Source organism: Sceloporus occidentalis, unplaced genomic scaffold (assembly GCF_023333645.1).
Source record: "Sceloporus occidentalis isolate IW3139 unplaced genomic scaffold, rSceOcc1.0.p SCAF_19, whole genome shotgun sequence".
Lineage (NCBI taxonomy): Eukaryota > Metazoa > Chordata > Lepidosauria > Squamata > Phrynosomatidae > Sceloporus > Sceloporus occidentalis.
The window spans coordinates 2,061,547-2,075,240 of NW_028316999.1; the positions used below are offsets into that span (position 1 = coordinate 2,061,547).

At 42.4% G+C, this 13,694-nt stretch overlaps 2 protein-coding genes across 2 annotated transcripts in view; one reads left to right on the plus strand and one right to left on the minus strand.

The window, feature by feature from the left end:
* On the minus strand, positions 1 to 7,585 carry LOC149302290 (UAP56-interacting factor-like). The gene is made up of 9 exons (XM_089482468.1): positions 7,528 to 7,585; positions 6,376 to 6,498; positions 4,026 to 4,150; positions 2,650 to 2,756; positions 2,283 to 2,379; positions 1,408 to 1,457; positions 1,039 to 1,113; positions 790 to 910; positions 1 to 96 (listed from the first exon to the last, which is right to left on the minus strand). Exons 1-9 carry the CDS (start codon positions 7,583 to 7,585, stop codon positions 1 to 3), a joined length of 852 nt encoding a protein of 283 aa, XP_089338594.1.
* LOC149302291 (cytochrome P450 2J5-like) overlaps positions 7,584 to 13,694 on the plus strand; it is a 23,690-nt gene continuing 17,579 nt past the window's right edge. The window contains exon 1 of the mRNA XM_089482401.1: positions 7,584 to 7,617. Coding sequence (XP_089338527.1) covers positions 7,584 to 7,617 — 34 coding nt within the window. The remainder of the gene's footprint in view (positions 7,618 to 13,694) is intronic.

Genomic DNA, 13,694 nt, shown 5'->3' on the forward strand with positions numbered 1-13,694 from the left:
TCATCCGACTGTGACAAATCTGCTGCCTTTGCCAAGCGTTTGGGACAATCTTTGCTCCTTCAGGATCTTGAACCGCTCATTCAATGTTATTCCGGTCTAAAAAAGAGCAGAAAAAACAAATGCATTTAACCTTTCACATTCAAAATGAGAGCAACAACTACAGTAATGGCATGCAGTTAGAGGGCAGCTCTGCATGGATTATATTTGAAAGCGCTCGAGGAGCCATGTGCAGCTCACCACAGGGGTCAAGGAACATTTCTTATTCTTATTTAGCTGAAATTCCCATAAATATATAAAATTTTCACTTGCCTTAATGTTTCATGCAAGTACTTACCTGCACGCTCCTCTTGTGCTCACAAAGCTTGTCCTCGTGAATTGGATGGCTCCTCAAGTTCAGAATACTACACTGATTATATCACACCCAACATAGTACCGTTACCGGGTACATACTAATGCCAGAAACAGCACCCAGTCCTCCACACTCAAGCAGGGTATTGCCGGAAATGATGCAAAGGTACATTTTTTGGCACTTGCTAGCAGGGCCCTGTTAACCCTGAAGTCTGACTGGGAAAACCAGAAGGTACTCCATGTTATGCATGGGCAGGGAACAAGGGAACTTCAGGCAAGTTTCCCAGCACAGTGCTTCCCCATAGTCCTACCTACAACTTAATAGATGTTCTGTCTAAAGAGCAGCAGAGCTCCTCTTACCAAAAACAGCTAAAACGCTACATTCATCAATTGGCACTTGGCAGCAATATCGAAACCTTTGGCAACAAATAAATGATTTACCTGTTTCGCCACACTGTTTATATCAAAATCCAGAGGAACACCTTTAGGGATCTTTGTTTCTCCACCTTCCTTCTTCATCAGGAAAGGGAGTTGAGGTCGAAGCTGCCTTGTCCCCAGAGAGCTGAAGTACACAAGTAGACAGATAAACTTGAAAGTATCTGAGAATTGTTAGGAACAATCTGTAAAATAATTGCTATGAGTTGAAAGGTCTATTATATATGTTATGAAGAATGTTGTGGATTCATTTACCTGGGCAAGGGGACAGCAGTTGGATTATCAATAGAAACTGTTAGGATTCCTCCACTGTTTGTGGATGTCCTCCACCTAAAGAAGTCACATAATGAAAAAAAACAGCAGCAGAGCAGGCAAGAAAAACCAAATATTTGCAAACTTCTTTCTCACAGGTATATATAGTTCTAAATAAAATATGACAGTCCTAAAAACGCTGCATTAGTGATAAAATTAGCATACTGTGCCCATCGACTACAGAAGTATTATCCCAAGAAATTATACTGCAATGTAAACCCAGCGAGCCATAATTTCTAACGCTCCACAGTTGACGCCCAACGATTGTGTGTATTTGTACAAGCGACAAAGTGTAAACATTGGGCTACGTACGGATGAGTGGTGTTTAGCGCAGGTTGATCTCTTTCCATCTCTGTCTGGACCTATATGGTACAGAAAAATTTAAATATATATATATATATATATATATATATATATATATATATATATATATATATATATATATATAAAAATAAATAAAAGGGCCAGTTTTTTTTGTTTTTAAAAAGAGAGCATTCAGTTTTACACACAAGTATTTATACATAAAAGATTTAGAAATGCATTTAATGTCTGATCAGCAGATCACTGTAAATACACAAAGGAAAAGCTGATTTGTTTATATTAACTGTGAATACATTTCAATTGGGGGAGGGGGGGTCCAAAGCCCCACCAAAGAAAAGGCACAAACAAATAGCACCGATGTACCACCTATGTATTTAAATGTCGTTTTTCTTAGCTATGGCTTTACGTAGGACAAGATTATCCACTCGGCAGTCTCAGATTTGAGATCACATGTCATAAAACAAAAAATCTTCATTAACATATCAAAATAATTCCATCCTCGGGAATGTTCTAGAACCATAAAATGGAACAAACAACCCCAGAATATATGTTTTGGCCTGCCCCACAAAACTAGTGCACAACTAGCTAGGCCAAAAACAGTCCTACAAGACTAGTGGGTGAAGCACTTAATTTCATAAAGCTGTAGATTGTAAAATATTAACTAATTAATCTTAAAGTGATTTACTGTCTGTGCCCCGGGTATTAGAGCCACAAAGCATGGTCTGACCACACTGCTATGATGTATGTAAAAAGTGAACACGCATCATGTGAGGAGGTAACATGCCACATCTGGTCCAATTTCTTGGCTGCAATGATGTTACAGGTTGACGGACATCGCTGGTTACGAATCATAATCTCAGTGTTACCTTTAATCCTCGGCTGAAGAAGAATGTGGCCTGCCGTGTTTCTCTCTGATGGTTCACTCTGAATCCACTTCTAAAAGAATGTTTTAGGGTATAATTACTGTAATGAATTTACACAACACCTTTTCCCTTCAGTGTTCCTGTAAGAGTCATGGTCCATTTACAACAATATCATAGGGTTGAGATAGATGAAGATACACTTAACCAGTAGCGTATAACACATGAAACTAAGTATCGATGAAAACAGTTGATGCAAGGCAGCCAGATCTCCAGCTTTCTCAAATGACCTTACAGCCACCAAAGGCTTAGGTGATGTGGACCCGAAGCAGCCAAAGGTCTACTTTCCTTGTATCCCAGAATTATGGTTTACCTACTAAAGTAATACCTTTGCAGAGAAGATACAGGCTTATTCTCATAATCCAGTGGCCTTAAATGGTTCAGTCTCCTTCTTAATGGCAATCGCTGGCCCAAGGAATTCTTAAATAAAACACACAAAGAGACTATAAACACCACTATCAAACCACACAGACATATTAGCATAGTCGGCAACATACTCTGGCCTAGGTCAACACAGCGGCAGGACCAGGGTGGTGGCAGACCCATGCCACAAAACCTCTTACCTGATCAGGCCCCAAAGTGTGCCGCTGTTCCAAAAGGCAGGTTACAAGGGAGATATCTGATCTCTCCAACCAACCTATTTACACTGTAGAAGAGTGTTTTGAGCTGGCACAACCGCCATAGCACACATTAAAAAGGTACTTCAAGACACAAAGCGCTGGCATCGGAAATCATTGAGGACGGCGGCCACGGAGAGTTCGGGCCTGCGCCACAGGTTAATATGCCACCAAAGATAGGTGCTACATAAAGTCTTTTTAATACGCAGTGCAAGAATTCACTGAACAGATTACTGTTTTGTCCAGGCGAGGGAAAGAATATTTCTTTGCACATTTCTTACATTTTGTTTGCAGACTTGAAATCTAGTATTTCTACTAAATTGGGGTCAGAACCCAGTACTGTTTCACAAGATACTAGTCCACGGTTTGGGCCGGGGCTACGACTATGCCCTCCCAGACTGTCACATTATACTGTGCCAATATAAAACTGTGAAACATCAGTAGGCTCACCCCTTGGACCCAAAAGTGACCATCCCTGTCCTGTAAGAGCATGAAAAAGAAAAAAAAGTCTGAAGAACCTTGATATAGACTTCATATTTTTAGTTCTTTTTAGATTACAGTATTGGCTGTGATGCAGCTTATGTAATAGGAGTCCACTCTGCCGCTTACATTCATAACAAATAGACCGAATAATGCCTTGTGTGTCATAGTAATTAACGTGATAGTCATATAAAATATAATCTATATGAAGAAAGCAATAAACGAATAGTCCTGCCAATATCTAAGAATACGACTAGCCGCCCAGTTCTCTGCAGCAAACCTATACACCACTCCTATCAGCCTGACGGATCTTGCTGGCCAACTTCAATCCTATAGGAGAAAAGTTTTCTTACAACCAGTCCTCAAATACAGCAAACTTTGCAGGTGGTGCTTCAATTAGCATGGTTCTTCGAGACCTGGGCAAAAGTTTGATTTAAGCCCATCTTAGGAGACCCCCCAAAAAGAAACAGTGATGATGGGACAATCTTGGGAACAACTAGTTTGTATAGCTGGTAGCTTTTCTGTACCACAACTTTTCATCTGTAGTAACCTGCAGAAAAACAGTCTTAGTGCTATGGCAGCCAAACCTTACCCTTACACTGAGCGGAAGACGGCTCATGGAGCCAAGTCCTTTCCAGGATGCCATCTTCCTCATTGCCAGTCCAGTTTTAACTCCATATGTATGTCGCTTCAGTCCTTGTGACACTGTGTTGCTACCTACACATTTAGGCAAGGTGAAAAAAATACAATACAGTATAAAGCTAGGAAACGATAAGAGTTTTTAACCTCAAATAGCTTAACAGTGTTAGTCTTTATTAATCAGCTTCAGCTTTTTATAGTCACCCCAACTGGTTCTGAATGCCAGCTACAGAGGAGGAATGTCCTTCGCCATCTGTGCCCACCTTACCAACTAAAACCACTATTAGTGATGACTCCAGGTGTTTTAATTGGAAGTCTAGTCCCTAAAATAATTAGTTGCATGACTCTTGTGCATTTTACTACATACAAATCAGCGCACACATTCTCAATTCTGTACAACTTTCCTCCTCCCCATGCTGCTGGAAGAAGCATAGTCATGTTGTTTCCTACACATGGGCTGTAGTACTCCCACTATACACAATCGCATGTATATTAGATAAGCACTGCATATTAAACACAGAATATTCCAGAATAATAAGAATGTGTGCACCAATTTGCAGAATGTTCCTTACTACAATTGTAACACATCATAACAGCTAAATTACATATTTTCACGCACAACCATCTCTAGAGTTTACAGAGAACAGTCCAAAAAAGATAAAATATCCAGCGGGCAGCAGTTGCGTGGATGAAAATGCCCTGTTGATGTCACAGGAGAACGGGCCTGGTTCAAGATAACAGAAAGACAACAGTAAATATCCACTCGTTACAACAAAGGTATGCAGAATACCATCTCTGAATGCACCACACGTCCAAACTTGAAGCAGATGGGCTACAGCAGCAGAAGACCACAACGGGTGCCACTCCTGTCAGCTAAAAACAGGAAACTGAGGCTACAATTCGCACAGGCTCACCAAAATTGGACAATGGAAGAGTGGAAGAACGTTGCCTGGTCTGATGGGTCTCGATTCCAGCTGCGACATTCAGATGGCAGGGTCATCCTGCTGTGTATCAACGTTTCAGGTTGGTGGTGGTGTAACTGTGTGGGAGACATTTTCTTGGCACACTTTGCCCCCTCCCCCAGTACCAATTGAGCATCGTTTAAATGCGGCAGCCTAATGGAGTATTGTTGCTGACCATGTCCATCCCTTTATGACCACAGTGTACCCATCTTCTGATGGCTACTTCCAGCAGAATAATGCACCATGTCACGAAGCGCACATCATCTCCAACTGGTTTCTTGAACATGACAATGAGTTCACTGTACTCCAATGGCCTCCACAGTCACCAGATCTCAGTCCAATGGAGCACCTTTGGGATGCAGTGCAACGAGAGATTCACATCATGGATGTGCAGTCAACAAACCTGCAGCAACTGGATGATGCCATCATGTCCATATGGACCAAAATCTCTGAGGAATGTTTACAGCACCTTGTAGAAAGTATGCCTCGAAGAATGAAAGCAGTTCTGAAGGCAAAAGAGGGTCCAATCCTGTACTAGCAAGGTGTGCCTAATAAAGTGGGTGTGTATGTATGTATGTATATTATATATATATAACTAGATTTGTGCAAATTGCAAAAATCTCCAAAAACGAGGCAAGACTAAACAAACGAAAACAAAGCAAAAAGCTCACAATTTTCATTCCAAATTCGTGGACTGATTCACATTCTCTCCCACTCTCATGCTCACTGAATGTCTCTCCACCGACCACTTCCATGTCGCACAGCTCCATTTCTTCATCCATATCTCTGCACACGTCCTCCTGGTGAACTTCTGAAAAAATAGCGGCGCTTCCAGCAACCTCCTCTCCGCAATAACCAAACTTCTGCAAAAACGGTGGAGCTTCTGGTGATATCGTCTCCCCAGTTGGAGGATGTCACTGGAAGCTCCGCCATTTTTCTCGATGTTGACGAGGAGGTTATGTTGATGGAGTTGAGGATGAAGAATAAAGAGGAGAACAGAATAGAAAAGAGTAAGAAGATGAAGAGGATGCTAGAGAAGTAGCTGAGCTGTGAGACATAGAACCAGTCGGCGGAGAAAGCGGGAGACATTCAGAGAATGCGAGTTATTTATTAAAAAAAACTTTTCCTTTAGAAAAGCACCAAACTTTTCGGGGGCGGCCTATATCCGAGCCAATACGGTATATACACATTCACACGCTCCAAATATGTTATTAAAGACCAAAACATTTGGTGTTGGTCTTTAAAGCAGCAACCCATTGGTGGAAATCTATTTGCCTCTTAGCACCCCTTTCAAGTACACCCGCTATGTGATAAAATTGTGTTCAAAAATAATTAAGATACCTGAATAACGCTGAGCGCCCCATCTTCCTCTGTTCTTTCTGAACTGCTGATATTGACTGGTTTGCAACCTTCCATTAAATAGCATTTTCTTTTGTTCTTGCTTGTTTAATTTAATAATATCATCTGTGAATAACAAACACAGGGTTCAATAAAGTACAACAGTTTAATTTGCGTAACAAAAGAATAATGGTGCTAATCGTCAATTGTAGGATCTGTGTCCCCCCAGCACTCACAAATGACGATAGTGATGTCTCTATGTCTGACTATAACTACTTCCATGGTCCACTGCAATCATGTTTGATACTTCATACACGTATTGTGCGAGTGAACTCGCCAGTGTTAGTATGCGCGTGAATGTCATACTTCCCATAAATTTGCAGGAGCTAGTAACTGTTTTTGCAGAAAGCATTGTGAAGCAGTGAAAAGGATTGTAGTCCATATACGCACGCACATACATACATACATACATACATACATACACGTAGCCAACCCAACAGCCACACTTGTAGTCTGTATCTCTATTAAAGGTTCCGGCCACCATAAGAGATAATGGCTGGGGGTTGTGTTTTAAATAACTTTTCGCTTATACATTTCCTAGCCAGCTAGCACAACGTATAGGGAAAGACTGACCTCCTCCAAAGTGACACCTTGCTATTATTTAATGACGACTCCTATGGGAGTAAAACAAGTCAACATTTCTAAAGGGAAGTAAGCGATACATTTCAGCTGTTACTTAGTATTTTTTTTTATCAGTGGCACCAACAAGTAGATATATAACGCATGATGGGGGAGGAGGGGTTAAACGAAAACAACCGTAGGCGCTACAGACTGTATAAAATGGCAGTTAAACGGTGTGAAGCTATAGATGCTTATTAACAAAAGGCCTGGGTGTTACTCCAGCGTATGACAAGCAGCCACTCGTATCGTTACACGCACATTATTCCCTTCTGACACACGACTAGCGCGGGGCATTCGTACATCCTCGACCCTACATGACGGGGCTGGGTCAGGTGTTTACATACAGCCCAGGGTCGGTACACAGCAGGCCTACATACGGACAGTTACACAGGCCGAAGAGCGCTACTTATACACCTCACGGAGGCGGCTCATACTGGGTCTCGCAAACTGCACAGACTCACTCACTCCTCTCACCGAGCGACATGTCGATCTTGTCCATGTTATCTGACACGCTCTGTTTGTGCGGCACCATGTCGGCCTCTTCCAATAAGCCCCTTTCCCAGCGTCAGTTCCGTTAACGGTAGTCTTTCTAGATCGGCCGAACCACCTATCACGAACAGTCACTTGAAACAGACAGCTTAGCGGGTTCGGCCTACAGGCCCCGTACAATCCTCCTGGCAACCTACTTACACCAACGAACGTTATGCGTGCCTACGTCATCCAGCGCGGCAGCCATGTTTAGAGAGGCAGAAAGTTAGCCCGCGGTAGTGACGTATGCAAGCCTCTTTCCCGCAATAGCGATGAGGTGTTGGGCACCTAGCGGAAAACTAGTACTTGTACTAGCCATAGCGGTAATACTTGTGTAATTTTAGTGCATATGTTTACAGTTTTATACAGCCCTTAGGGAGACAGGCGGTTCCAAGTCAAGTTGGAATGGTCCTAAAAATGTAGCATTTAAGGCAGCTGGGTCTTTCCAGTAACCCCACCATAGTCCAGTTCTATAAAAATCCTTTATTCAAATTATGGATCAAAGATTACCCGGTTCTTCATCACATTGCTGCGTATTGGGTGTGTTATCTTTGTAACATTTTCATCGGTCAAGAACACTGTCTGAGGTATGACCAGTAGTACCGGCATTAGTCACTAGATGCCAATCTTTAGCCATACTTTGGCAACTTCTTAATATTAGCACCTCCATGGTTAAACTTTTATTTTAATCAACATAACTAAAAAAGCAACAACACATGTTATCTGTAAACAAGCAGACACCGTTTCTCTAAAACTGGTTGCTTTAACACCTGTTTGTAGGAGTGGAGGAGTTTCGGTTTCTTATCTGTTCCCACACTCTTTGTGTTAATAGGCTCACTATAAGCGACTATTCATCCGTTATAAATGTTGCCAATTTGGAAGGGCCCTTTCTAAATTATTTCGAACAAGTACAAGGAGACAGGAACAAGTGGTCACAGTTATATCACTAGTTGTCCACGATACTTGATGAGTCCGCTAGGACAACGTGCGTTAGAGGGAAAAATGTTATCAAACCAAAGTGCAGATTACAATAATCAGATTACAATAATCACACGGGTGTTGTCTAAACTAACCAGTGTCAAAATCATATTTGATGAACTGCAAAGTTATAAACTGCAATGTTTAATTCATTTGTGTTGTATGAAAAAGGCAGGTGCCAGGAAGCAATATACCTTCCTTCAGTTCCAGCAGAAGGTCATCTTAGATCTTCTCTTTAAACAGCCCCTAACCATGTACTTCTGGAGTCTGAAGATATTGCCAGATTCCGTGGCAAACATTTCTCAGGAAGGATTTCACTGACTGTCCCAAGCCACAGGTCTGGTTGTAGGGTCTGCCGGGAAAAAAAGGCATCAGGAAGGACAGCAGGATTACTGCACTTCCCTGCCATGTCTCTGTATCTGCAGCTGCTTCCAAATATACCACACCTAAGTGGACTTTCAGAACACATATATGTAAAAAAAAGATTTTATAATTAAGTTTAGTCTTAAGTTTTAGTTGTGGATGTCTTTTCCTGGTTGGCATGTAGGGATAATGTCAAGTTCCACATCAAACTTTACACGTCTAACTGTGTCTTTCTGAACCTTGCTTTGTGCACTGTGGTACAGTCATGCTGGAATAGAAAAGGGCCCTCCTCAAACCGTTTCCACAAAGTTGGAAGCAGAGCATTGTCCAAGACATTTTGGGGCACAAAATGGAACACACCTTTTGCAAATACCAAGACATTTTGGACAAAAACAGTCTGTCTGTAAAATGTCTGTAATCTGGAGATGCAGCTGAAAACAATTTGGTGGGTTTCTGCAGTTGCATGTATTCTGTGAAACAATCTTAAGAAACATGTAACGTTTGGTGAAAAAAGCTACATTAATTAATCTTGTGGTACCTTTTGCCAGACATTGGTGGTCAAATGGTTGCATGAAAAGTGTTCAAATGCTCCCAGTGAAACATACAAAGTGACGGCAGATAAGAACCATTAGGCCCACCCAGTCTGCCCAACCTCTGAGTACTTTCCTTTAGTACCTGCCCTTATCCTATATCTAGCTTGGGCTTATGCCTATCCCATGCTTGCTTAAATACCTTTACTATATTAACATCTACCACTTCTGCTGGAAGGCTATTCCATGCGTCCACAGCCCTTTCTGTAAAAGTAATATTTTCTGATGTTACCATTAAACCTTTGCCCCTCCAGCTTATGACTATGTCCTCTTGTTGTGGTATTGTTTCTCCTTTTAAATAAACTCTCTTCCTTTGTCTTGTTGATTCCCTTTAAGTATTTAAATGTTTCTATCATATCCCCCCCCCCCCGTCACGTCTTTCTTCCAGGCCTGATATAAGTTTTTAGATTTTTCTGGTACCCCATTGCTTACTACATGCAATTATTACATTTCTTTCTTCAACCTATTTCTGGTTTAACATTCTTATCAGGCCTATATGTTACACAATGGTTGATGTCTTCCATTTTGACCAATGAACTAACATAAAACTAGACCAAAACCGTTTGTATTTTCACAATGCATAGTTAAAACAGCAGCATAGGGAACATTGGGCTTCAACAGCTTATTTAAAAAAAAATACCGTATTTGCTTGATTATAAGACGAGGTTTTTTTCCAGAACAAATGCTCTGAAAAATACCCCTCGTCTTATAATCAGGTCGTCTTATAATCAGACCTCAAATGAGGTCTGACTATGAGACTAAGATCCAGATTCCCCCTCAGCGGCAGTGGCGTCTCCAGGTTTCATATTTAGGGGGGGCACATGGGGGGCCAGGGACCAAAGTAGGGGGGCCAATTATAAAACGGTACATATACACTATATATATATATATATATATATATATATACACACACACACACACACGTTAGACGTGCATTTTTAACTACATAATATGCACTTATCTCTTTGAAGTAAAGACTGTGATTAAAATATGATTTCAAAATAACAGCTAAAGTGACAGTTATTTTTCATTCTTTAATATTAGCCCCTGCTGACAATATATATAAATATTAGACCCTGCTGCAGATATATAGAAATATTAGACCCTGCTGCAGATATATATTAATATTAACCCCTGCTGCAGATATATATTAATATTAGCCCCTGCTGCGGATACATACTTATATTATACCCTGCTGCCGATATACATAGAAATTATACCCTGCTGCCAACATATATTAATATTAGCCCCTACTGCCGATATATATTATTAGTCCCTGCAGCCAATATATATAAATATTAGCCCCTGCAGCCAATATTTATTGATAATAGGCCCTGCTGCCAATATATTTGCCACACTGACTGCAGATCAGGGGAAGACAGTGAGAGTCAGTGCAGTGTTCCCTCCTTCTGACTGCACCGTGACATTGAGAGTTCCTCTCCCCTGTAATCATCCCCAGAGTCCCTTTGTCCCCTCATTCACTAAACCATAGCGCTCTTTTACTTACACCCTGTAGTTCAGGTATAGATCAAATAAACAACACATGGAAACAGCACATGCAACTGAATGAGATTAAAAAAAACCTTGTATTTGCAGGTATACATAAATAATGTATGGAAACATAGCATTGCAGGTATAAACCAACAGAACACACAAACCCAGCATTGCAGGTATATATCAACTGGAAATCACATGTACACTCAGCACTGAAGGTTTAGATCAAATAATCAACACATGGAAACAGCACTCCAGGTATTGATCAACTGAATAAGACATGCAAATCCTATATTTGCAGGTAAACATTAATAATGTATGGAAATATAGCCGATACAGATGAACAGAATGACACAAAACCCAGCTTTGCAGATATAAATCAATTGGAAATTACATATAAACTCTGCATTAAAGGTATAGATAAACCCCCCTAAATTACAGGCATAGATCACTGGTCACACACCCCAAAGCTGGTGTCCACACTGCCCATATAGAACCTGACCAGCACCTAAGTTACACATTATGTCAACTTTGTCCCCAAACAGCTGAACGTACGCCGTTTTTGTCCCATAAAGACCTCTCCCTCCCAATCTATCCTATCTACCCCTCTCCCTCCCAATCTATCCTATCTACCCCCTCTCCCTCCCAATCTATCCTATCTACCACATCTCCCTCCCTATCTACCACATCTGCCTCTCTATCTACCACATCTGCCTCCCAATCTATCCTATATACCCCCCTCTCCCTCCCAATCTATCCTATGTACCCCCCTCTCCCTCCCAATCTATCCTATGTACCCCCCTCTCCCTCCCAATCTATCCTATCTACCCCCTCTCCCTCCCAATCAATCCTATCTACCCCCTCTCCCTCCCAATCAATCCTAACTATCCCCTCTCCCTCCCAATGTATCCCATCCACCCCCATCTCCCTCCCAATCTACCCCCTCTCCCTCCCAATCTATCCTTATCTACCCCTTCTCACTTCCTATCTACCTCTTCTCTCTAACCCCCTCCTAACTTTCTAACCCCCCCTTTGAAGTTCACTTACCTTGGGCTTGTCCAGCGGTGAGATCGCGAGGTCTCTGTATCCCTGGTTCTGCCGGCTTCACTGCTGGGCGCCGGATATGACGACATATACCGGCGCTCGGCTTGAAATGCCGGCACTGCGAACCAGGAAGAGGCCTCGCGGTCGCGGAGAAGAGTGAGAGGCGCCGAACGGTTGCTCAGAACTTATTCCTCAGCAACCGCTCGGCGCCTCTCACTCTCTCCTCCGGGTCTATTAAAAAAAAAAAAAGCCGGCGTTTCAATTGGGGGGGCACACCGGGGGGCACAGCATGATGTAGGGGGGGCCATGGCCCCCTCTGGCCCCCCCCTGCCGACCCCACTGCTCAGCGGTGCAGGGGACCTGGATCCTCCTGTCTTATGAACCCCATTTAACCCCCCCCCAAACTTACCAGCGCTTCTGACTCCCTGGTGTGTAGTCAGGGCAGCGGGTAGACGTCTACGCGGTTCACGTAGGCAACTTCCGCTGCAGCCGGAAGGAGGTGCCGTTAGCACACAACTGATCCTTTCACAGTGAACATGCGTCACGGAGTGACCTAGATCCTGAGTGCATGCCCATACCTCTAAATCGCCAAACGTTTTACGTTGAACACCTGATGATTTCCATCTGTATGCCACTTTCCACACAAGTGCCAATTTTCCTAAGCGCCACTGTTTTGGAGCTTACCAATGGAGTTCACCAAGGAAGGACAGGAGGCTCCCTGCAATCAATATGCCACTGAACAAGTGCTGCCTACTGCTTATTGTATTTGCTACACCACCACTCCCATCACCATCTGTCTCCAGTTACCATGTTCACAATCCTCTTGTTCCTCTTTTCACTTTCTTCTATTAGTACAGCAGTTATCTCCCTCCAGCCACCAGCACCTTCACACTATGTCTGTATTTCACCATCATTACTTTCTTCTCCCCTTCTATCATCACAAGCAATTTTCAACTTCACTGCCTCCCCTTACCCCACCTCCCCTCACTCCCAGCAATCTTTCTGCTCACACAAGTCCTTTTCCCACCTCCTCTCACTCTCTCTTCTACTTTTTTAGCAGCTAGGGATATTTTCCCAAATCCTGGAAGGGTGGAGGGCTTCCTACTCTCCCCAACGTGTACTCTTCAATGGCTGCCTGTGCGCTTCAGGATTCACTTCAAAATCCTTACATGGGGGCGGGGTTCAATGGTTTTCTGTAGGCAGAGTGGCATATAGGGGGTTAAAAGGCACATCTGGGGGAAGAGTGCCATATAGGGGGTATAAGGTATTTCTGGGGAGGCTGAGTGGCATATAAGGAGTATAAGGCATTTCGGGGGGGGCAGAGTGGCGTATCTGGGGGCAGATGTGCATAACTAGGGCACAGTGGCAAATAAAATAAAATATTTTTCAATCATAGTTTTTCTTAAAATAGTTTACATGTGGATTAGTATTTACTAGAAAAACTTTTTCCCTATAGGGTAGTCTTATATTTAGGCTTTTCTTTTTTCCTAAATTAATATTTAAATTTTGTGGGGGTCTTATAATCGAGCAAATAGGGTAATTTGACTGTCAAAGATAATAGACAAGGAGGAGCTGGTGATATTGATTTCAGAAAGGCATTTGACACTGACCTCCATAAAAGACATAAACAAATTACAATCTTTG

Bases quoted from the DNA above. Each gene is read 5' to 3' on its own strand.
- LOC149302290 (XM_089482468.1), bottom strand. From the start codon at position 7,585: ATGGTGCCGCACAAACAGAGCGTGTCAGATAACATGGACAAGATCGAC. The intron at 6,499-7,527 runs GTGAGAGGAGTG...TGTTATTCACAG, and splicing joins CAAGATCGACATGTCGCTCG to ATGATATTATTAAATTAAAC. The intron at 2,380-2,649 runs GTAAACCATAAT...AATTCATTACAG, and splicing joins CAAAGGTATTACTTTAGTAG to TAATTATACCCTAAAACATT.